Raw genomic sequence first — 25,583 nt, 5'->3', positions numbered from 1 at the left:
CGACACATACAACAACACAGAGTTACACATGGAGTAAAACAAACATACAGTCAATAATACAGTAGAAAAATAAGACTATATACAACGTGAGCAAATGAGGTGAGATAAGGGAGGTAAAGGCAAAAAAGGCCATGGTGGCAAAGTAAATACAAAGTAGCAAGTAAAACACTGGAATGGTAGATTTGTAGTGGAAGAAAGTGCAAAATAGAAATGGCGTGCAAAGGAGCTAAATAAATAAATACAGTAGGGGAAGAGGTAGTTTGGGATAAATTATAGATGGGCTATGTGCAGTGATCTGTGAGCTTCTCTGACAGCTGGTGCTTAAAGCTAGTGAGGGAGATAAGTGTTTCCAGTTTCAGAGTTTTGTAGTTCGTTCCAGTCGTTGGCAGCAGAGAACTGGAAGGAGAGACGGCCAAAAGAGGAATTGGCTTTGGGGGTGACCAGAGAGATATACCTGCTGGAGCGCGTGCTACAGGTGGGTGCTGCTATGGTGACCAGTGAGCTGAGATAAGGGGGGACTTTACCTAGCAGGGTCTTGTAGATGACCTGGAGCCAGTGGGTTTGGCGACGAGTATGAAGCAAGGGCCAGCCAACGAGAGCGTACAGGTCGCAGTGGTGGGTAGTATATGGGGCTTTGGTGACAAAACGGATGGGACTGTGATAGACTGCACACAGTTTATTGAGTATGGTATTGGAGGCTATTTTGTAAATGACATCGTCGCGGATCGGTAGAATGGTCCGTTTTACGAGGGTATGTTTGGCAGCATGAGTGAAGGATGCTTTGTTGTGAAATAGGAAGCCAATTCTAGATTTAACTTTAGATTGGAGATGTTTGATGTGAGTCTGGAAGGAGAGTTTCGTCTAACCAGACACCCAGGTATTTGTAGTTGTACACATATTCTAAGTTAGAACCGTCCAGGGTAGTGATGCTGGACGGGCGGGCAGGTGCAGGCAGCGATCGATTGAAGAGCATGCATTTAGTTTTACTTGTATTTAAGAGCAGTTGGAGGCCACGGAAGGAGAGTTGTTTGGCATTGAAGCTCATCTGGAGGGTTGTTAAGTGTCCAAAGAAGGGCCAGAAGTATACAGAATGGTGTCGTCTGCGTAGAGGTGGATCAGAGACTCACCAGCAGCAAGAGCGACATCATTGATGTATACAGAGAAAAGAGTTGGCCAAAGAATTGAGCCCTGTGGCACCCCCATAGAGACTGCCAGAGGCCCGGACAACAGGCCATCCGATTTGACACATTGGACTCTATCAGAGAAGTAGTTGGTGAACCAGGCGAGGCAATCAATTGAGAAACCAAGGCTGTTGAGTCTGCCGATGAGGATGTGGTGATTGACAGAGTCGAAAGCCTTGGCCAGGTTAATGAATACAGCAGCACAGTATTGTTTCTTATCGATGGCGGTTACGATATCGTTTAGGACCTTGAGCGAGGCTGAGGTGCACCCATGACCAGTTTGAAACCAGATTGCATAGCGGAGAAGGTGCGGTGGGATTCAAAATGGTCGGTAATCTGTTTGTTAATTTGGCTTTCGAAGACCTTAGAAAGGTAGGATAGATATGTCTGTAGCAGTTTGGGTCAAGAGTGTCCCCCCCTTTGAAGAGGGGGATGACCGCAGCTGCTTTCCAATCTTTGGGAATCTCAGACGACACAAAAGAGAGGTTGAACAGGCTAGTAATAGGGGTTGCAACAATTTTGGCAGATAATTTTAGAAAAAAAGGGTCCAGATTGTCTAGCCCGGCTGATTTGTAGGGGTCCAGATTTTGCAGCTCTTTCAGAACATCAGGTGACTGGATTTGGGAGAAGGAGAAATGGGGAAGGCTTGGGCGTGTAGCTGTCGGGGGTGCTGTGACCGCGGTAGGGGTAGCCAGGTGGAAAGCATGGCCAGTCGTAGAAAATTGCTTATTGAAATTCTGAATAATAGTGGATTTATCGGTGGTGACAGAGTTTCCTATCCTCAGTGCAGTGGGCAGCTGGGAGGAGGTGTTGTTATTCTCCATGGACTTTACAGTGTCCCAGAACTTTTTGGATTTTGTGTTGCAGGAAGCAAATCTCTGCTTGAAAAAGCTAGTCTTGGCTTTTCTAACTGCCTGGGTGTATTGGTTTCTAACTTCCCTGAGAAGTTTCATATCACGGGGGCTGTTCGATGCTAATGCAGAACGCCACAGGATGTTTTTGTGTTGGTTAAGGGCAGTCAGGTCTGGAGAGAACCAAGGGCTGTATCTGTTCCTGGTTCTACATTTCTTGAATGGGGCATGCTTATTTGAAATGGTGAGGAAGGCATTTAAAAAAAATAACCAGGCATCTTCTACTGATGGGATGAGGTCAATATCCTTCCAGGATACCCGGACCAGGTCGATTAGAAAGGCTTGCTCGCTGAAGTGTTTCAGGGAGCGTTTGACAGTGATGAGTGGAGGTCGTTTGACCGCTGACCCATTACGGATGCAATTAAGGAAGACATCCTCTTCTGCAAACCACTGGAATCCAGGACAACAGGTTTTTTTAAAGTACTGGACAGCTTTGTGACATCAGTGAGTTAAGATGGCGCCGGAGAAGGCTGATGTTTTAAGTGTTCCTATCCAATCGTGTTTTTTGTTTGTAACTTATTTTGTACATAATGCTGCTGCTACTGTCTCTTATGACAAAGAACTTCTGAACATCAGAACTGCGATTACTCACCACGAACTGGCAGAATCCTTTTTTTTTCTTTAACGAGCCCGATGTGAGTGACATACTGCTTTCCCGGGAACAGGTCTAGATCCCCATCATTTGCGTGAAGAGAAGGCGGAGAAAAAGGGATCGGCGGGCTGGCTGCCTTCTGAGGATTCGTAGGCGATTTAATAAATCCCCACTGCCTTCCATTCTGCTAGCAGACGTGCAATCTTTTGGTAAATAAAATTGACCTACGCAGAAGATTAAACTACCAACGGGACATTCAGAACTGTAATATCTTATGCTTCACGTAGTCGTGGCTGAACGATGACATGAACAACATACTGCTGGCTGGTTATACGCTGCATCGGCAGGATAGAACAGCGGCATCAGGTAAGACAAGGGGTGGCAGACTATGTATTTTTGTAACTAACAGCTGGTGCACAATATCTAAGGAAGTCTCAAGGTTTTGCTCGCCTGAGGTAGTGTGGTCTACAGCTTATCATGAAATACTCCACCTACCTAGAGTTTTCACCTGTATTTTTCGTAGCGGTCTACATACACCACAGACGGAGGCTGGCACTAAGACTGCACTCAATGAGCTGTATTCCGCCATAATATGAGCTGTATTCCGCCATAATATGAGCTGTACTCCGCCATAATATGAGCTGTACTCCGCCATAATATGAGCTGTACTCCGCCATAATATGAGCTGTACTCCGCCATAATATGAGCTGTACTCCGCCATAATATGAGCTGTATTTCGCCATAAGCAAACAGGAAAACGCTCACCCAGAGGCGGCGCTCCTAGTGGCCGTGGATTTTAATGCAGGGGAACTTAAAGGTCTTACCAAATTTCTATCACCATGTTAAATGTGCATCCAGAGGGAGAAGAACTCTGGACCACCTTTGCTCCACGCATGCAAAGCTCGCCCTCCATTTAGCAAATCCATCCAATTCTGTCCTCCTGCTTACAAGCAAAAATTAAAGCAGGAAGCACCAGTGACTCGATCAATAAAAGTGGTCAGATGAAGCAGATGCAATGCTACAGGACTGTTTTGCTAGCACAGACTGGAATATGTTCCGGGATTCCTCTGATGGCATTGAGGAGTACACCACATCAGTCATTGGCTTCGTCAATAAGTTCATCGATGCCGTCGTCCCCACAAGCTTATAAGAAATCCCGCTATGTTCTCCGACGAACCATCACAGGCAAAGCGTCAATACAGGACTAAGATCGACTCGTACTACACCAGCTTTGACGCTCGTCGGATGTGGCAGGGCTTGCAAATCAATACAGACTACAAAGGGAAGCACAGCCGAGTGCTGCCCAGTGACACAAACCTACCAGACGAGCTAAACTACTTCTACGCTTGCTTCGAGGTAAATAACACAAACATGCATGAGAGCACCAGCTGTTCCGGAAGAGTGTGATCACGGTCTCTGCAGCTGATGTGAGTAAGACCTTTAAACCGGTCAACATTCACAAGGCCGCAGGGACAGACGGATTACCAGGACATGTACTGCGAGCATGCACTGATCACCTGGCAAGTGTCTTCACTGACATTTTCGACCTCTCCCTGTCCGAGTCTATAATACCAACGTGTTTTAAGCAGACCAACATAGTCCCTGTGCCCAAGGAAGCGAAGGTAACCTGTCTAAAGGACTACCGACTCGTAGCTATGAAGTGCTTTGAAAGGCAGGTCATGGCTCACATCAGCACCATTATTCCAGAAACACTAGACCCACTCAAATTTGCATACCGCCATAACAGATCCACAGATTATGCGATCTCTATTGCCCTTTCCCACCTGGACAAAAGAAACACCTATGTGAGAATGCTATTCGTTGACTACAGCTCAGCTTTCAACACCATAGTGCCCTCAAAGCTCATCACTAAGCTATGGACCCTGGGACTAAACACCTCCCTCTGCAACTGGATCCTGGACTTCCTGACAGGCCGCCCCCAGGTGGTAAGGGTAAATGACACATCCGCCATGCTGATCCTCAACACAGGGGCCCCTCGGGTGCGTGCTCAGTCCACTCGTATTCCCTGTTCACTCATGACTGCACGACTCCAACACCATTAAGTTTGCCGATGACACAAGTGGTAGGCCTGATCACCGACAACGACGACACAGCCTAAAGGGAGATGGTCAGAGACCTGGCCTTCTGGTGCCAGGACAACAACCTCTCCCTCAATGTGATCAAGACAAATGAGATTGTGGACTACAGGAAAAGGAGAACCGAGCACACCCCCATTCTCATCGACGGGGCAGTAGTGGCGCAGGTTGAGAGCTTCAAGTTCCTTGGTGTCCACATCACCAACAAACTAACATGGTCCAAGCACACCAAGACAGTTGTGAAGAGGGCACGCTAAAACGTATTCCCCCTCAGGAGACTGAAAAGATTTGGCATGGGTCCGCAGATCCTCAAAAGGTTTTACAGCTGCACCATTGAGCGCATTCTGATAGGTTGTATCACTGCCTGGTATGGCAACTGCTCGGCCTCCGAATGCAAGGCACTACAGAGGGTAGTGCATTGGCCCAGTACATCACCTGGGTCAAGCTTCCTGCCATCCAGGACCTCTATACCAGGCGGTGTCAGAAGAAGGCCCTAAAAATTGTCCAAGACCCCAGCCACCCTAGTCCTAGACTGTTCTCTCTGAGCGCCAAGTCTAGGACGAAAAGGTTTCTCAAACGTTTTTACCCCCAAGCCATAAGACTCCTGAACATCTAATTTAAATGGCTGCCCAGACTATTTGCATTGCCCCCCACCCCACCCTTTTACACTGCTGCTACTCTCTTATCTATGCATAGTCACTTTAATAACTCACATTGACTCTGTACTGGTACCCCCCTTATATAGTCTCGCTATTGTTATTGTACTGCTGCTCTTAAATTACTTATTACTTTTATTTATTTAATTTTTTTAAGCCACTGCCAGATTTCTGGGTAGGGCTGCGCTCAGAGTTCCTTGCCTTGGCAAATCGTGCTGTTAAGACACTGATGCCCTTTGCAACCACGTACCTATGTGAGAGTGGATTCTCAGCCCTCACTAGCATGAAAACTACATACAGGCACAGACTTTGTGGAAAATGATTTAAGACTGAGACTCAAATCCAACATGGCAGAGTTATGTGCATCTTTTCAAGCACACCCTTCTCATTAACCTGTGAGTTATTCACAACTTTTGATGAACAAATAAAGTTTTATATGTAAGATGGCTAAATAAAGAGCAAAATTATTATTTGTGCCCTGGTCTTATAAGAGCTCTTTGTCACAACCCGGCTCGTGAGAAGTGATGAACTCACTCATTCTTATGTTTAATGTGTGTGTGTGTGTGTGCGCGCAGGCTTACAATGATGGCAAAAAAAACATTTGAGAGTGCGCTGACCCTGGTGCTAGAGGTGGTACGCAGCTGGAGGTTGAATGTTTGAAGGGGTACAGCACTATAAAAGTTGGGAACCACTGGTGTAGAGAATGATTGTACCATGACTGAAAATAACTTCTGGACATCAGAACAGCAATTACTTATCTCTAACTGGACGATGATTTTTTTTCTTTAATGAGTCTGACGCAATGGATATCCCCTTCATTCACATGAAGAAAAGATGGAGATACTGGGGGCGGAGATTGGGGTGCCTTGTGAGAATTTGTTGGCGAGTGAGTAAACCGCCACTACCCTCCGTCCTATTAGCCAACGTGCAATCACTGGAAAATAAACTGGATGATCTACGATCAAGACTATCCTACCAACGGGACATTAATTGTAATCTTATGCTTCACCGAGTCATGGCTGAACGACGACACGGTTAGAAGCCAACCAGCTCTATATTATCCATGTCGTCGACACGGATAATATAGAGCTGGTTGGCTTCTAACTGTGTTTCGGCAGGACCGAGCAGCTACATCTGGTAAGACGAGGGGCGGGGTGTCTATTTGTCAATAACAGCTGGTGCATGATGTCTAATATTAAAGGGGTCTCGAGGTATTACTCGCCTGAGGTAGAGTACCTCATGATAAGCTGTAGACCACACGATCTACCAAGAGATTTCTCATCTATATTATTCAGAGCTGTCTATTTACCACCACAAACCAATGCTGGCACTAAGACAGTACTCAACGAGCTGTAGAAGGCCATAAACAAACAAGAAAATTCTCATCCAGAAGTGGCGCTCCTAGTGACCGGGGACTTTAATGCAGGTAAACTTAAATCCGTTTTACCTAATTTCTACCAGCATGTCACATGCGCAACCAGAGGGGGGGGGGGGACTCTAGACCACTTTTATTCCACACACAGACTCAAACAAAGCTCTCCCTCGCCCTCCATTTTGGCAAATCTGACCATAATTCTATCTTCCTGATATACAAGAAAAAATTAATACAGGAAGTACAAGTGTCTCGCTCAATACGGAAGTGGACAGATGACGCGGATGCTACACTACAAGACTGTTTCGCTGGCACATAACTGGGGCCAAGCTTCCTGCCATCCAGGACCTTTATACTAACTAGGTGGTGTCAGAGGAAGGCCCAAAAAATTGTCAACTTCAGTCACCCAAGTCATAGTGTTCTCTCTGCTACCGCACAGCAAGCAGTACCAGAGCGCCAAGTCTAGGTCCAAAAGGCTCCTTAACAGCTTCTACACCCAAGCCATAAGACTGAATTCATAAAAAGGCCACCTGGACTATTTTCACTGAACCTCCCCCCCCTACTCACTTTACTCCTACCTACATCTACAAATGACCTTGACTAACCTGTACCCCCGCACATTGACTCTGTGCCGGTACCCCCTGTATATAGCCTCGTTATTTTTTATTTAGTAAATATTTTCTTAACTCTATTTGTGGGACTGCGTTGTTGGTTAAGGGCTTGTAAGTAAACATTCCATGGTGATGTTTACACCTGTTGTATTCGGTGCGTGTGACAAATAAAATTAGATTTGTACAAAATTAGATGCAAATACTTTGTGATTTATAGAAATAATGCACATAGAATAGATCTACTGCTTCTTAGACTTGGTTTCAATCATAATGACTGATCAAAAACTCAAATTTCTGTGAATTTTGTCGGGTACCCAAAAAGTTAACACATTGTAGTTTCAAGTACTGCAACTGGTGATTGCTTTGTCGTGCACTGATCAATGAGCTGTTTGATCAGCTATAGAATTGACGTCATCTATTAATGGACATTAATGTTTCTAAATAAATCCAGTTGTGAGTAATACTTTTGGGGATGTTTTGCTGTCCAAATATGTAATCCATAATGTTTTAGGAAATGTATATTTCTGTTATTTTCATGTTGTCAAACCCAGTTCTCGGGAGTCAAGGTGGAAAGTCTGACACAGCCAGGTAAGGGCTATTTTTGCTGCCATTTCTGCCTTTGCTCGAAATTAATATAAAGGTATTCTGTTAAGGTTGAAAAAGATAGGAGCAATTTGTTTTAGATTTTAGTTTTTGAATTAAATTCAATGCAGATTTGTAGGCATCTCTAGAAATGCTGTTGAAATAAGTCTGTTACTTAGGCGCTGACATAGCATATTCAGAATACGGCCCTCTCTTCCCCACCCCCTCACGTGAACAGTGTTGAAAAATGCCTAATGCTTTTGCAACTCTGAGAACAAGTTAAGCCAGTCTGTCTTGCAGCCCAGAACCTTGTGGTTGTTTTGACTTCCCTGAGCTGTTTCTTTAAGAGCACACACCACCACTTTCTCCAGAGTTGCTGGTTTTGTACATGTTTTCTTCGCTGAGATTTCCAAAACGAACCCTTTTCTCCCTAGTGAAAGCTGAAGGGAGAGCACATTCACAGGATAATGCAGAGGGGCCGAAAGAGACGAAAAGGTGAGTTTTATGATTGATTTGATTACAAGGTTTTTAATAAATGAACAATGGATCTGTTTATTTCGTTACTGATTTATTGAACCCAACCAAGCATCTGAATCGTTGTTAAATTGTGTAGGAAAAGCACCATAAGACACGTTCTTGAGAGGAATTGTTAGTTGAAAATGGAAGTATTGTGTGGTATGTGCATTCTTGCTAACTTCTTTAATGTTTGATAGTGCTAGTCAAATCATGTCAAATAATTGTCTACAGTTCTACTTGGGTGATTTCCTGTTTTTGGTTGGTCTCAAGTAACTCTGGTTAGACCATTTGAGACAGTTGGGTACATTCAGTCACGTTTTTGTACTCTGCAATTGACTATAGTAGGCTACTCTAAAAAGTATACAAAATACGATAAGCAGTTTTTTTCTTTCTTTTTTTTTCAGGCAAATGGCTGATAAAAAGAGCAGCAAATCACAGCACATCGCTTCAGAGAAACCGAAAGGGAAGAGCAGAAACCAGTATTCAAAGGTACAGCTTTAATAGTGTGACAACAATGTCATGATGTTACAGCTCAGAGGGGTATACTACAAAGCAGAATCTGAGGTAGTTTATCTAAATATTCTGAAATGACTTATTTTTTAGGAAGATTAGCTTGGAATGGTCTAACTGACTCGACAACCAAAAAATACAAGTTTATAGCTTTCTTATTGAATCAGAAAATCAAGTTATTTCTGGTTGTTTATCAAAGTTAGCTAACTAATTCATTGATCCTGCTTTGTAGTATACCCCTCTGAAATAGAATTTCACATTTGATTTCACAACACCAAACAATTTCCTGCCATAACCTTTACCTTCCCCCTCACTAATGGTATGCCCTTCATTATGGAAATATACTGTGGCCTACCCTCTAACCCACTATCTCCCTGGCTCTGAAACAGATTGTATATTCATCCCATTTAATTGGGTCCTTTTTATCTCAAAGAACATGTCAACTAGGCTGAAGCATGATTTCCTGAAGTAGTTTTCACGTTAAAATGTGTTTTAGAAACAACCTTACGGGTTATTAGTGACTCATGGATACCCCTTCCCACTCAGACAATATTAGGCAGCTCCAGAGACCCCAGTGTGCGGGACGCGCTGATGTCAGCTGTGCAGGATGCCCACACGGCCCTGGCGGACCAGCGATACCGCAACGCAGAGCAGGCCTTCTCCCAGGCTCTTGTCATCCTGGAGACCAGCACACCAAAGGTACGGCACGAAGCCTGTCCCTCCCACCATCAGTGAAACCGTCAGAGATGTGGGGCAACTTCAGCTCAATCTGTACTCAACTTTTTCTTGGCTCAACAGCAATAGATATGTGCAATAGGAAAGGTGCATCATAACAGGAAACTGGGCTTTTATTTAGAGCAAAACCATCATTGAAGACACACTCACTTGCAAGGCCTTGTGCAGATGTTGAGGAGGAGCCATGGTGTGCGTTCTCAGAAAAGCCTAAAGCAGAAAATATTAAACCACAACTTGTCTTGACACAGGCAATTCTTAGAGTTATGTACCTTTTAGAAGTGTGGACTCTTGTTTCTCACTGTCACACTGCCTTTTATGTTTGCAAAGGTGACAGAAGTTGGTTGATTATGGTTTTTCCAAACTCCTCACCCCTGCCCCCATCTCTCTGTGAAATCCAATAGCAAGTGCATCCTTATTGAACCAATAAATATTTGAACTTCACTTGCGTGTTCACGTAAAATGTTTTGCATTCCTCCCACAGGGCGAGTTCATTTTACATGGCCCGTTGCCCCAGCTGGGCGGAGTTTGCACATTTTAGACAATTCTATTGTAGTGTTGCATGGTATACCGGTACCACAGTAATATCACAGTACCAAAACATCTATTCCTCCATCAGTTTTTCAAATATAATTTAGCCGTGATGGTGAGTGGGGATGCAAACCCTGATTTAGTCTTTTTAGATTTGTACATTTGTTAACATTGCTCATTCTGCACCAATGTATCTTTGCAAGTTCACTGTCATGCAGCCTCTGAGTGCCAGAGGGAAATTGAAAGGCTAGCATGCTAGTAGATACCCATAGACTACCAGTCATTGTGCTAATGCTAGTTACTTCCTCGAACTTCCTTCTTATTGGACACAGACATATAAATGGTATCCACAAGTTCATCTGACTCTGGGGAACTAGATAAAGGTCCTCATTGCCAAAATCCTGAAGTATCCCTCTAAGTAAACTCTTCACCCACCCGGGGGCACTGGGCCATGCAAAACTCGCTCACAGTGTCATTCATTCGACTGGTTCATGTGCTACAGTTGGAAATCTAGCTAGTCAGGTAAATTAGCTCAGTTATCTTCTCTCCTCCATTTTTTTAATTTTTTTTATTTGTTTATTTTTTAAACTATGGTAATGTTTGTCGTAGGTGAAATCATTGCAACTGTTAGCTGGCAAATGGTTAAAGCTGTGTTTAGGAACTTGATGTATACAAACCCCTGTAGTCGCATGTGTTTGTTAGTCTGGCCAGCTAACGTACCAAGCTAGCTTGACTGAATTTATAAAAAAAATTGTTAAGTCAGTTGAGGGATCGATGAGCCTTGCAAATAGTTTGGTGTAGATTGGTGAGCAACTGCAGTAGCTAGCTAACCAACGCAATTTAGCTAGCTAGCTTGCAAGCATGTTTGCTAATATTTGCTAGCTTGCCAACAAGGTTACCTTGCCTGTTTCAAATAACGTTACAGTATCAGTTGCATTAGCACGCTAACTGGCCGTTATCTAATTTAGCTAGCAGCTAATTCACTTTTTTCTCCTCCCCAGGAACTTGGCCTCTGTGCTCTTGACCAAGTTGTGCTGCTTTATGGCCATGCCTCAGCTCTGTTAGAGATGGGTCAACCTGAGGTAAGAAACTTTCTGTGTGATCGCCAGATACCGAGGAAGGCTACTGTGCTTTTCAAGTGGTCCTTTTGTAGCTCAGTTGGTAGAGCATGGCACTTGTAACTCCAGGGTAGTGTGTTCAATTCCCGGGACCATTAAATTGTTTGCACGCATGACTAAGTCGCAAACGTCTGCTGAATGGCATGTAAGTGTGGTTGAGACATCAAAACCATCAGGCTTTGTACTGTTTTTTTTCTTCTTCTATTTAGGAACTTGCTGAAGCTCAAAGGGACTTTGAAAAGATCATAACCTTTGAAGAGCGGAAGTTTCAGTGTCTGGTTTTTTACGGCATTGGAAAAGTGTATCAGAAGGAGAACAGGTAGTTACGGATGGGATCATGTTTATAGAGCACTCTGTAAATTTTAGGTGCATGTCACTGGGTATACGGGCAAATGTTTTTTTTCCTCCCTCCTGTAGATTTCCAGTTGCTCTGCAACAGTTTTCTGATTCTATGCAAATGGTTAAGAAAAAGATAACACCTGGCAAACTGACCTGGCCCACCACAAAAGTTATTGTTGAGGAGACTAAGCTGGACTATTTCAAGGTACGTTCTCATTTATGGTCTTAATTGGGTGTCACGTCCTGACCAGTAAAGGGCCTATTTGTTATTGTAGTTTGGTCAGGACGTGGCAGAGGGTATTTGTTGTACATATTTTTGGTTATGTGTTTATATAGAGGGTTATTTTGTGTAGAGTGTTTCTGGGTTTAGTGGTGTATCTATGTAGAAAGGGTATTTGATTTAAGGGGTTTATTAGATATGTATTTATGTAAGATGGGGTGTTTGATTTATGTGTTCCGGGTTGTTGGTATGTTCTTGTATTGTATTTCTAGGGGGCTGGTCTAGTGTTGTATTTCTGTGTTGACCTGGTGTGGCTCTCAATCAGGAACAGCTAGCTGTACATCGTTGTTGCTGATTGAGTCATACTTAGGTCGCCTGTTTTCATCTGTTAGTTTGTGGGAGATTGTTTTTGCACTGCTGTGTATAGCCTGTGAAACTGTCGTTCTTTGTTAATTGTTTTTTCGTGTTCACTTTACAAATTAAACTAAACATGAGCACTCAATCCGCTGCGTATTGGTCCGATTTTGATTTCTCCATATCAGAAGACGAAGCTTATGACATTGGGTTTGGATCAACTCAACTGTTGAAATGAGGAAGGGAATGTGTCATTGCTTGCTGTCGTTTTTGATTTTGTTCAGCTTTTTTATTTTAACTTCAAAACAGGAGCTGCTAGAAGAATCCATAGAGATATGCAAATTTCCACCTAAACCAGATGCAATTTGTCGGCATCAGAATTGCCTTGTCCATTCCAAAATGGAAATCTACTTCACAGATCCAGATTTTAAGGTAAATGACAAATGTGATAAACCTAGTTTCCCTCCATGAAAGTCAGACCTAACATGTTCACTAAACACTCACTGCTGTCTTTTTACTCATAGGGTTTCATTCGTGTGGTTTGCTGCCAAGGCTGCAAAGTGGAGTACCATATCAGCTGTTGGAAGAAGTTGAAAGCAACAGCATTCTCTGATAAGAATGAAAAGGTAAGATCTATTTGCAACCTTCAAGTTCAAGTGCACACCAATTTTCTTTTGCTTCACAATTCACTTTTGCTTCACTTGCTGCCAGTATACTCATATCTGTTTTACCCACAGGATTTCCTGCAGGAAATATGCTTTACTCCAGAATGTAGGGGTAGAATCTGCCATATTAAAATCTATGGTTCAACAGGGCTTGTCAAATGTGAGGTAAGGCATTTCTCTAATGTTGGCATGTTGTTGTTATTATTAAAGCTGCAATATGTAACGTTATGGGCAATTCACATAGAGCTGCGTGTTATAGGTCAGTCATTTTCATTGAAAGCAATTCTAAGAAGTGGTAGATCTGTATGTGCGCTATTTCTATGATTCCTGCTAAATTATTAATTTTTGCATCTTACTTTTGGTTTTGTACACCAGCTGAAAATACAATATTTTGGGTTATGGAAAATATATTTAACAGTGGTTTAGGTGGTACAATGATTCTCTACACTATACTTGATTTTTTTATTCTTCACATAAACTGAAATTATGCAATTAGAATTTTAGCAACCAGGAAATGGCAGATCGATTTCTGCATAGTGCATCTTTAAATGTCATTGCCATTTTAGAGCACACTAATGAATGTATTATTCTGTGTCTTTAGTTTGTGTCTTCAGCATCTATTGAAAAACCTACAGGTACAGCAAAATTGAGAGTAAATCAGAAATGTTCAAGGTCAGTTGAACCAACATTTGTGTGCTTAAGTTTTTCTGCATGTCCATACCCAATGCAATTTGTCAGACTGAGCACATCAAAGATTTTGTATGTCAAGCAAATCTTTAACCAAGGCAGTAATATTACTACCATCACAATTGTTTCTGTATCTTAATGTTTTTCATTTCATTTTGTTTGCCAGTCTCAAAAAGTTGAAATCCAAAGAGGATCGTAAGCTCAGGCGGAAACAACATAGGCAAGATGCTTCTCTGACTATGCAATACAAGAATGATCAGATGCCTTTGGAGAATCGGGAGACCATTATCATAAAACAGAAGGGTACAGACATCTTACATTTATAGTCCAACAGGTTCCTTTCCAAAGGAACCTGTTTCACTGACTAAATACACTGCTCAAAAAAATAAAGGGAACACTAAAATAATCTTATTAAATACTTTTTTCTTTACATAGTTGAATGTGCTGACAACAAAATCACACAAAAATAATCAATGGAAATCCAATTTATCAACCCATGGAGGTCTGGATTTGGAGTCACACTCAAAATTAAAGTGGAAAACCACACTACAGGCTGATCCAACTTTGATGTAATGTCCTTAAAACAAGTCAAAATGAGGCTCAGTAGTGTGTGTGGCCTCCACGTGCCTGTATGACCTCCCTACAACGCCTGGGCATGCTCCTGATGAGGTGGCGGATGGTCTCCTGAGGGATCTCCTCCCAGACCTGGACTAAAGCATCCGCCAACTCTTGGACAGTCTGTGGTGCAACGTGGCGTTGGTGGATGGAGTGAGACATGATGTCCCAGATGTGCTCAATTGGATTCAGGTCTGGGGAACGGGCGGGCCAGTCCATAGCATCAACGCCTTCCTCTTGCAGGAACTGCTGACACACTCCAGCCACATGAGGTCTAGCATTGTCTTGCATTAGGAGGAACCCAGGGCCAACTGCACCAGCATATGGTCTCACAAGGGGTCTGAGGATCTCATCTCGGTACCTAATGGCAGTCAGGCTACCTCTGGCGAGCACATGGAGGGCTGTGCGGCCCCCCAAAGAAATGCCACCCCACACCATGACTGACCCACTGCCAAACCGGTCATGCTGGAGGATGTTGCAGGCAGCAGAACGTTCTCCACGGCGTCTCCAGACTCTGTCACATCTGTCACATGTGCTCAGTGTGAACCTGCTTTCATCTGTGAAGAGCACAGGGCGCCAGTGGCGAATTTGCCAATCTTGGTGTTCTCTGGCAAATGCCAAACGTCCTGCACGGTGTTGGGCTGTAAGCACAACCCCCACCTGTGGACGTCGGGCCCTCATACCACCCTCATGGAGTCTGTTTCTGACCGTTTGAGCAGACACATGCACATTTGTGGCCTGCTGGAGGTCATTTTGCAGGGCTCTGGCAGTGCTCCTCCTGCTCCTCCTTGCACAAAGGCGGAGGTAGCGGTCCTGCTGCTGGGTTGTTGGCCTCCTCCACATCTCCTGATGTACTGGTCTGTCTCCTGGTAGCGCCTCCATGCTCTGGACACTACGCTGACAAACACAGCAAACCTTCTTGCCACAGCTCGCATTGATGTGCCATCCTGGATGAGCTGCACTACCTGAGCCACTTGTGTGGGTTGTAGACTCCGTCTCATGCTACCACTAAAGTGAAAACACCGCCAGCATTCAAAAGTGACCAAAACATCAGCCAGGAAGCATAGGAACTGAGAAGTGGTCTTTGGTCACCACCTGCAGAACCACTGCTTTATTGGGGGGTGTCTTGCTAATTGCCTATAATTTCCACCTTTTGTCTATTCCATTTGCACAACAGCATGTGAAATGTATTGTCAATCAGTGTTGCTTCCTAAGTGGACAGTTTGATTTCACAGAAGTGTGATTGACTTGGAGTTACATTGTGTTGTTTAAGTGTTCCCTTTATTTTTTTTGAGCAGTGTACATTATGCAATCCACATCACTGTTACATTCCAAACTCTGTTCTGACCACATAACAGTTTCTCTCTGTCATAGTATCCTCAGTTCCTAACTGTTGAACTCCCTTCTCCAGACTTATCCCCCACCTGGCTGTCTTACGGGGACCGTGTTCTGCTTCAGATCAGCGAGAGCAAGGATCTGTTCAGAGACCAGAGCCACAGCATCTCTGTGTTGATGAAGAACCTTAAGCCATGGATGGACATGGACCGGATCAAGCGAAGCGAGCTGGGCATGTCGTATGCTGGGAGGCAGCCGGAGACGCTGGGGGATGTGGTGGAGCTCCTCCTGGAAAGGAAGAACCGGGTGTGGGCCCGCATCTTTATCCACAGCCTGAGCGGCTGCCTGGACACCAGTCCCATGCTGCACGACTGGGCCCACAAACTTGACAGCTCAGGTCAATACACATTACATTTTCTCCTGGTAACCAGGCCTTCAACTTGTGTATTGAAGAGCAATGCTAACCTCCCAGCTGCATACTTGTGTACCCTCGCCACTAGATTACTGGTTCTAATCAAGTACTCTGCAGCAACACAAATTGGCATGGCTTTATGTGCCGTCTTGGCTAATTTCCCTTTTCCTCCCCTGATGTACTCACCAGGTCTGAATGCAGCTGGACTGTTTATTGACCGCTATGCAGACCACCTGGAGCAGCTGGACTTAGCTCCTTTGCTACATTTTGCCCCCCTGCAGGACATGCTCATAGAGAAGTTTGGCACCATGCCTGAGTTTTTTAGCCGTCTTGGCCTGACTATAACGGAGTACCTGAAGCAGGCCCCTCCCCAGGAGATGAGGCTGTTTATCTGGACGTTGGAGGAGCACAGAGACCAGTACGCCTCCTGCCACGCTGCGCTGGATTACTATTTTGAAATAATGGGTAAGCGGTTGGACCCCCATGCACCCTCGTTAATAGGGAAAAGGTCCCCTTGAGGCTAAGATTGGAATATGTTGTGCTGCTAGGTTCCTTTTTTCCAGTTGTCTTAACTAAACTGTTCTTTCAGATGGGCTTTGTGTAGTGATTAAAAAGACCGAGAATGAAAATACAATTGTAAGTATTGATTGTTGGATGCTACACTTAAGCAAACTGTCTGTTGGTGTTGCATTTGAACCTAGGCATATTGATTTTTAACTTTGACCGATCATCGAACTTCACTCATTTTATTTCAGAATTCCCTTTTTAAGACTAAGAACAGAAATCGCAAAAAAAAGCAGAAGGAGCCAAAGGGGGTGAGCATTATGATTTAAACCTAGGGAAAGGGAGGCAATTGTGTGTTTTCTGGACATCAGTCTAATTTTATTTTTCTCAGTCGTTTGTCTTGTCGGGAATGAGAGGTGGTACCTCAAGAGAGGATGAGGATTTTTTCGAGGAGGACTCTTTGTAAGTTGCTTAATCAGTAGAACACTATCATCATTAAGCCTAAACAGTGACAACCCCCAGCTTGTTCTCAACGTGTCATAATTTCTCTCGGCAGAATGTTCCTTGACCCCAGTGACCCATTCAGCGTTCCCAATCATCTTCGTGATCAGGTGACAGAGTTTGAAGGACAGTACAACAATGGCAGCCGCAGTAGCCACTACAAGAGAATATTGGACCACAACCCCGACCCGACTAAGGAGAGTTTGTATGAGTAAGTTTGTACCAGTGTTTCTCCTTTTGGTATTGGACAACAGGGTCTTAGTCTGCAAAAAATGTGTTATAACTTGTATCAATGACGTATTGTGTATTCAGATGTCATGCTGATCCATATTTGTCCTGTGTGTATGGCCTCTGGCTCCTCTAACCTGCATGTCTGCATCTTTCCTCCCAGCTACTTTGCCCAGATCCTGGAGGAGTACGGTCCCCTGAAGGCCCAGGACCCCCAGCTGGTGGGGGAGCTGGACAACTTCCCTCCCGACGCCCAGCAGAAGATCCAGGAGGCAGGCGGCCTGAAGCCTTTCCTCCTCGAATCGCTGCGCTTCATCATGACTGACAACCTCCTGGGCCTTATGAAACACGCTGTGTCACTGCAGGATGCCAACACTCACAGAATGGATGATCTGTGCTTCATTGGGGATATCCCCAATTTGGCGTTTCTCCCAAATCCTCAAGATTCTGGAACTAGGGATTGTGATGAAGAGCCTATTGCTATTATCCCTGTGCAGCCTAACACGGTTCAATTCTGTGGCTCTCTGCAAGCCATTGGAACTCCATTGGACAAATCGTATGATAACCATTATCTGGATAACCTTCAGGATCTTGACCTTTATATTAGCGATGTAGAGGAAAAGGGAGTCGAGGCACCTGGAAAGACTGCAGCAAAAGTACAGGTGGGGAATTGTCTTCACTCAATTTGAAAGTTTTTATGATCACGACCAAGGGTTAGCGTTTAGACATATATCCCAATTCTGATTTTCCTTTCACTAACTGGTCAGAAGATCTCATGTGAAAAGATCTGTGACTGATTAAAAACCAATTTGGTGTAAAAAATATCATAATTGGGCAGCCTGTGTAATCGCAGGCAATGTGATGTCTTTGTTCTTTCTGTAGGTATCAACTTGTGTCACCTTGAGTGAAGTGGCTGTTAACACAGAGCCTTGTGATCCTTTTGAAGGGAATAATGTGAGTTTTGAATACCTACATTTTAGTCATTTAGCAGATGCTTTTATCCAGAGCGACTTACAGGAGCAATTAGGGTTAATTGCCCTGCTCAAGACCACATGGACAGATTTATCACCTAGTCGGCTCAGGGATACGAACCAGCAACATTGGGTTACTGGCCCAACGCTCTAATAAGTTACCTTATTATAACTAAAATCTCATGAATTTTTGAACTTTTTGCCAAAGAGATCTTAGTCGCGCAATGTTTGATGCAGTATTTTTCTGCAAAAATGCATGAAAATGAGTGGTCTCATTGAATGACAAGACTTTATGGACAAATCCCTACTGTTGACCAATCACCGACGAAGGGCGTAGACTTCGGCTCACCTCCAGAAAGAATTGTGCTGATTTTAACTTCTATGGGCTAGGTTGGGACACAGCCAGTGAAATATCAGGGCGGAAAATTCCAAAACAACAATGTCATAATTCAACTTTCTCAAACATACAACTATTTTACACCATTTTAAAGATAAACTTCTCGTTAATCTAACCACATTGTCCGATTTCAAAAAGGCTTTACAGCGAAAGCAAAACATTAGATTATGTTAGGAGAGTACATAGACCAAAATAATCACACAGCCATTTTCCAAGCAAGGACATGTCAATAAAACCCAAAACACCGCTAAATGAAGCACTAACCTTTGACGATCTTCATCAGATGACACTCCTAGGACATTGTTACACAATACATGTATGTTTTGTTCGATAAAGTTCATATTTATATCCAAAAACAGCATTTTACATTGGCGCGTGATGTTCAGAAAATGTATTCCTACCAAAACGTCCGGTGAATGTGCATATCAATTTACAAAAATACTCATTAGAAACGTTGACAAAATACATAACAATTATTTAAAGAATTATAGATAGACTATCCCTGGATGCAACCGCTGTGTCAGATTTTAAAATAGCTTTACGGAGAAAGCACTTTTTTCAATATTCTGAGTACATAGCTCAGCCATCATGGTGAGCTATTCAGACACCCGCCAAGTTTGGGGCAACCTAAACTCAGAATTAGTATTAGAAATATTCTCTTACCTTTGCTGATCTTCGTCAGAATGCACTCCCAGGACTGCTACTTCCACAAGAAATGTTGTTTTTGTTCGAAATAATCCATATTTATGTACAAATACCTCCGTTTTGTTCGTGTGTACAGGTCACTTATCCAAAGGCGCAACGCGCGAGCACGGAACGAGAGACAAAGTCAAAATGTTCCATTACCGTACTTAGACGCATGTCAAACGCTGTTTAAAATCAATCTTTATGGTATTTTTAACTTAAAATTGCGATAATATTCCAACTGGACAATAGCATATTCATTCAAGAAGAAAAAGGAGGGGCGAGCTCGCGGGACCAAGGATATCCAATCCCTTTGTTGCCAGGCAGACCACTCAGTAACTGAGCTCCTATTATCTGCCCAGTGACAGGAAAATGCTCCAACCACTTTCTGAAAGCTTTAGACAGCCAATGGAAGCCTTAGGAAGTGCAACGTCACCCCACAGACACTGGAGCTTCGATAGAATGAAAACAAGAACTACAATTCTGACTTTTCACTTCCTGCTTGGATTTTTCTCAGGTTTCTCTGCCATGTGAGTTCTGTTATACTCGCAGACACCATTCAAACAGTTTTAGAAACTTCAGTGTTTTCTATCCAAATCTACTAATAGTATGCATATTCTAGTTTCTGGGCCAGAGTAGTAACCTGTTTAAATTGGGTATGTTTTTCATCCGGCCGTGAAAATACTGCCCCTTAGCCCAGACAGGTTTTAAGCAAACAAAAAAAACTTGCTGTAATCCAAAACAAACATCACTAAATGTCATTTATATAAGCACAAACTACCAAACTGTTTTGGCTGGGAAGCATGCTGATGCCTTAAGGCTAATAAGCCTACCTAATAAGCCTCTGATTCAGAGGGGTTGGGTTAAATGCAGAAGACACATTTCGGTTCAATGCATTGTTGTGCAACTGACTAGGTATCCCCTTTCCCTTCCCTAATAAGCCTATTGCACCTAGTACATTGTGCTCTATCAAATTGACCTTTCGAATTATGCATGTTTCCATGTTACAGGGAGACATGGCAAAGAAAGAGAAGAGTAATGCAGAGTTTGAGCAGCAGATCCAGCAAATAAAGCAGGACTACGACACTGTGAAGCAAAGACGCCTAAAGGAGATCTCTGCCCTGGAAGGAGAGCTAGAGAAAATCAACCATTTAATACAGGTAGGGAGGAGTACTTTCATATATGGAGCGATTTCAGTGCCAGCAGAAATTGTATTTTGATTCAAAAAATGTTTTATTGAATGTAATAATTTTTTGTTTAATGCACAAATTGAGTCATTGAATTAATAAATTGAACTTGTATTTCATGATTTGAAACTGAATTGAATGAATATTGCATTCAGTTACATTCTATTTAAATGTAATTGAATATTCAAGTTAAATATTTATATATTCAGTTTCAATATGATATATATTTTATTCATTGTCTTGTGTATCACGTTTACAAGCTTTAATTTCAAATGTTTAAAAGTTTCATATGCGTCTTCTCAGATGCATTCATATTTAGTTTTCAAAGTCAGTCATCTAAATTCAGAACCAGAGACAACATCCTGGTACTTTGCCAGCCAGCAAAGGTAGAGGAGAACAGATGGAATCACATCTCTGTGGTAAACAGACATTTCTGAAGCCAATGTGGCATGTTGAATTTATTTTCTTCCTATGAATTTAGCTCTAGCATTTGAACTGCTATGGCAATAAGCTATTATGACCCCATTCCTGAAAGCTAAGAGAGTGGAGCATGGATGTGCTTTCTGTTCCCCTCTTTGATCACAGGCCGCGTTACAAGGGAGTTCTAATTTAATACAACCAATTTAAATGTTCCTCTTCCACAGAATGCATGTGGGTGTTTGAGTGTCCATATGCGCTGAATCAATTGGAAGTAGTACTCGTTAAGCAAGCAGCGTGTCCTTTACATGAACATCCTGAACTTATCTCTATAGGCTTTAGCTAAGTGGGCTAACAGTCTTGTACATGTAAGAGACCTGGTTTGAACCATGTTAATCACAAGAGCAAGATTAAATGGGGAGTGGAAAGGCTAACCTTACAAGGGCTATGACAGGGCATTTCAACCATATTCTTTTTTTTTTCTCCAATATTTATTTCCTTCATTGCGTTGAGCATTACAGAACTTTACATATGCACTCTGCCATATGGCGTCAAATTGCACTGTTCTATTTTTCTCCATAGGCCACACCTTTTCAATATTTTAAGTAATACATTTATTTGATTCATCCACTGTCGTAGTGATGGAGGATCATTTGATTTTCATTTAAATAGGTGTTTCTTTCAATCATTGGCGAGAAAAGTATGGTCCACCTAATTGGGTATTTCACCGCACCCTCATATGCCATGTCTTGAAATATGCAGATAGACGGATTGAAAGTAAACTTGCGTTGTATGTTTATGAGCACAAAAACATTTTTTATAAAAAATTACACCCTTTTTTTTATTTGCTTAGCTTTCAGGAATGGTGTCACAATAGCGCATAGCCAAAACTGTTCAAATGCTAGAGTCAAATTCATTGGAAGAAAATACATTTAATATGCCACATTGGCTTCAGAAACCACCAGAAGTTTCTGTTTACCACAGTGAGCATTTGATGCCATTTGTTCTTCTCTACCTTTCCTGGCTGGCAAAGATGTCTCTTGGTTTTGAATCTGAATTTAGGGAACTTAATTTGAAAACTGAATCTGAATGCATCAGAGAAGTTGAGTTTACAGTATAGAGGTCGACCGCTTTTATGATTTTTCAACACCGATACCGATTATTGGAGGACCAATAAAAGCCGATACTGGTTAATCGGCCGTTTAAAAAAAAAAAAAAAAAAAAATATATATATATATATATATATTTATTTATTTATTTATTTGTTTTTTTAATCTTTTTTTATATAAAAAAAATATATATAAATATAAATATAAAAAAAATATATATATATATATATTTGCAGTGATGACTATTACAGCAATACTGAATGAACACTTATTTTAACTTAATATAATACATACAATCTATTTAGTCTCAAATAAATAATGAAACATGTTCAATTTGGTTTAAATAATGCAAAAACAGTGTTGGAGAAGAAAGTAAAAGTGCAATATGTGCCATGTAAAAAAGCTAACGTTTAAGTTCCTTGCTCAGAACATGAGAACATATGAAAGCTGGTGGTTCCTTTTAACATGAGTCTTCAATATTCCCAGATAAGAAGTTTGAGGTTGTAGTTATTATAGGAATTATAATGCGTTGACTATTTCTCCCTATACCATTTTGTATTTCATATACCTTTGACTATTGGATGTTCTTATAGGCACTTTAGTATTGCCAGCCTAGTCTCGGGAGTTGATGGGCTTGGAGTCATAAACAGCGCTGTGCTTCAAGCATTGCTAAGAGCTGCTGGCAAACACAGTGAAGTGCTGTTTGAATGAATGCTTATGAGCCTGCTGCTGCCTACCACCACTCAGACTGCTCTATCAAATCATAGACTTAATTATAATATAATAAACACAGAAATACGAGCCTTTGGTCATTAATATGGTCAAATCCGGAAACTATCATTTCGTAAAACAAAACGTTTATTCTTTCAGTGAAATATGGAACCGTTCTGTATTTTATCGAACGGGTGGCAACCCTAAGTTGAAATATTGCTGTTACATTGCACAACCATAATTATGTAAAATTCTGGCATATTAGTTCGCAATGAGCCAGGCGGCCCAAACTGTTGCATATACCCTGACTCTGCTTGCACTGAACGCAAGAAAAGTGACACAATTTCCCTAGTTAATATTGCCTGCTAACATGAATTTCTTAACTAAATATGCAGGTTTAAAAAAATATACTTCTGTGTATCGATTTTAAGAAAGGCATTGATGTTTATGGTTAGGTACATTTGTGCAAAGATTGTGCTTTTTTTCGGCAATGTGCTTTTGTTAAATCACCACCCGTTTGGCAAAGTTGAAGTAGGCTGTGATTCGATGATTAATTAACAGGCACCGCATTGATTATATGCAACACAGGACAAGCTAGTTAACTTAGTAATATCATCAACCATGTGTAGTTAACTAGTGATTGTGAAGATTGATTGTTTTTTATAAGTTTAATGCTACCTAGCAACTTACCTTGGCTCCTTGCAGCCACAAGGTCCTTTTGACGCTGCACACACAGTTTCCTCGTGGATTGCGACGTAGGCCGATTACCGATTTTTGTTATGAAAACTTGAAATCGTCCGAGCTCTAATACACTACATGACCAAAAGTATGTGGACACCTGCTCGTCCATCTCATTCCTTTGCTGCTATAACAGCCTCCACTCTTTTGGAAAGGCTCTCCACTAGTTGTTGGAACATTGCTGTGGGGACTTGCAGCAATGTTCCAACTTTCTATATACTAGGTGTCAGAGGAAGGCCCAAAAAATTCTCTACATCAGTCATAGACTGTTCTCTCTGCTATCGCACGGCAAGCGGTAATGGAGCGCCATGTCTTGGTCCAAAAGGCTCCTTATTAACAGCTTCTACCCCCAAGCCATAAGACTGCGGAACAATGAATCAAATGGCCACCCAGACTTACACTGCCCCCCCCCCCCCCCCCCATTTTTACACTACTGCCACTTGCTGTTTATCTATGCATAGTCACTTTACCACTACCTACATGTACAAATTACCTCGACTAACCTGTACCCCCGCACATGGTTAATTAAGGGCTCGTAAGTAAGCATTTCACAGTAAGGTCTACTGTTGTATTTGGCGCAAGTGACAAATAAAATTTTATTTGCTTCCATTCAGCCACGCGCTTCACTACTCGGCAGTCCCTTCTGTGAGCTTGTGTGGCCTACCACTTTGCGGCCGAGTCGTTGTTGTTTCTAGACATTTCCACAATAACAGCACTTTGTGTTGATCAGGGCAGCTCTAGCATGGCAGAAATTTAACGAACTGACTTGTTGGGAAGGTGGCATCCTATGACGGTGCTACGTTGAAAGTCACTGAGCGCTTCAGTAACGCCATTCTACTGCCAATGTTTGTCTTTGGAGAGTGCATGGCTGTGTGCTCGATTTTATACACCGTCAGCAACGGGTGTGGCTGAAATAACCAAATCCACTAATTTGAAGGGGTGTCGTCATACTTTTGTGTAAATGAAACTTTGAAAACTTGATACAAAATGAATGCAATATCTACCATATTGAAACTGAATGTATAAATATTTAACGTGAATATTCAATAAAATGTATTTTATTAAAATTGAATGCAATATTCATTAGTCAGTTTCAAATCATGAAATACAAGTTCAATTTATTAATTCAATGATTCAATTTTGTATTACAAATAAAACAATTACATTTTAAATCAATATCCTAATAGAAATTCAAAAACAATTTCTGCTGGCACTAAAATAACTCCATAACTCTGAAAGGCTCCGGGGTGAAGTTTCCCTAAGTACAGATCTAGGATCAGCTTCCCCAATCCTAACCTTAACTATTAGTGGGGAAATGCAAAACTGACCCAAAATCAGTGTCTATGGGCAACACTTCACCCTACTTCTGTCTGGAAGAGGGCAGTTGAAACAATGTGCTGTTTTAGTGTGGGCAGATGAGCTCCTCCATGATGCTTTGTCTGGCGACTGATGGTGTGTTTTGTGTTCCAGATCAGCCATAAAGAGCTGGACCTGTTCCAGCAGAAGCTGGAGGAGGAGGTCAAGAAAGACCAACAGGAGAAGAAAGAAAACCAGGAGACAGTGAATACCTTAAAGACGGGGATAAAGGAGCTGGCAGAGTCACAGGAGAGGTATGACCGAGGCAGTCTACCCCTGCCCTGTGAATATTCAAAGGGACCTGTAACATGATTGACATTGGAGTCATTGATAGATGCACATTTTTTTTGACAATTTTGTTTTCAACATCCCACAGCATTTCTAAGAGCATCTGTGAGAAGAACAAGGACTATGAGACTCACCTGAATAATGTCCTGGAACTGAGGTAAGTTGTGACATGTTTCTAAACACGTGCAGTGATTTCACATGCATCCTAATGAGCGGCATTTAGGTTAACATGCCTCCAACTCTTCTGAGTTGTGCTGCTGGTGTGCTAAATGTGCAGTGATTCCTTCCCACAGTAACCAATCGGCTGTTGAGAAGATGAGCCTGGAGGATGAGATTAAGAGGTGCAGAGACCTGTGTGCCAAGGCAACCAGGAGGTCTGAGGGAGCAGAGGTATGTCTCTGTGTGTGGGTTGTATGTAGAGATGCCTGCATGTTCCTTAATTCTTAGGCAGAAGTGT

The 25,583-nt window shown here is 42.4% G+C and overlaps 1 protein-coding gene across 4 annotated transcripts in view; it reads left to right on the top strand.

Moving 5' to 3' along the window:
- Positions 1–25,583, top strand: part of LOC106603445 (E3 ubiquitin-protein ligase TTC3) — a 61,616-nt gene that overhangs the window by 22,588 nt on the left and 13,445 nt on the right. For 3 of the 4 annotated variants that reach the window (XM_014197131.3, XM_014197130.3, XM_014197135.3), the window contains 24 exons: positions 7,971–8,007; positions 8,436–8,496; positions 8,922–9,006; positions 9,574–9,726; positions 11,292–11,372; positions 11,618–11,727; positions 11,826–11,952; positions 12,631–12,753; positions 12,846–12,947; positions 13,059–13,151; positions 13,588–13,658; positions 13,840–13,976; positions 15,700–16,020; positions 16,225–16,500; positions 16,625–16,671; positions 16,791–16,850; positions 16,931–17,001; positions 17,096–17,251; positions 17,432–17,930; positions 18,151–18,222; positions 20,331–20,480; positions 24,953–25,092; positions 25,215–25,283; positions 25,420–25,516. In XM_014197131.3, coding sequence (XP_014052606.3) covers positions 7,971–8,007; positions 8,436–8,496; positions 8,922–9,006; positions 9,574–9,726; positions 11,292–11,372; positions 11,618–11,727; positions 11,826–11,952; positions 12,631–12,753; positions 12,846–12,947; positions 13,059–13,151; positions 13,588–13,658; positions 13,840–13,976; positions 15,700–16,020; positions 16,225–16,500; positions 16,625–16,671; positions 16,791–16,850; positions 16,931–17,001; positions 17,096–17,251; positions 17,432–17,930; positions 18,151–18,222; positions 20,331–20,480; positions 24,953–25,092; positions 25,215–25,283; positions 25,420–25,516 — 3,138 coding nt within the window. The remainder of the gene's footprint in view (positions 1–7,970; positions 8,008–8,435; positions 8,497–8,921; positions 9,007–9,573; positions 9,727–11,291; positions 11,373–11,617; positions 11,728–11,825; positions 11,953–12,630; positions 12,754–12,845; positions 12,948–13,058; positions 13,152–13,587; positions 13,659–13,839; positions 13,977–15,699; positions 16,021–16,224; positions 16,501–16,624; positions 16,672–16,790; positions 16,851–16,930; positions 17,002–17,095; positions 17,252–17,431; positions 17,931–18,150; positions 18,223–20,330; positions 20,481–24,952; positions 25,093–25,214; positions 25,284–25,419; positions 25,517–25,583) is intronic. The other variant, XM_014197134.3, reaches the window with a different exon arrangement.

Source organism: Salmo salar, chromosome 04, assembly GCF_965601325.2.
Source record: "Salmo salar chromosome 04, fSalSal1, whole genome shotgun sequence".
Lineage (NCBI taxonomy): Eukaryota > Metazoa > Chordata > Actinopteri > Salmoniformes > Salmonidae > Salmo > Salmo salar.
The sequence above is the reverse complement of the archived record's forward strand: the minus strand, read 5'-3'. Positions and strand labels throughout refer to the sequence as shown.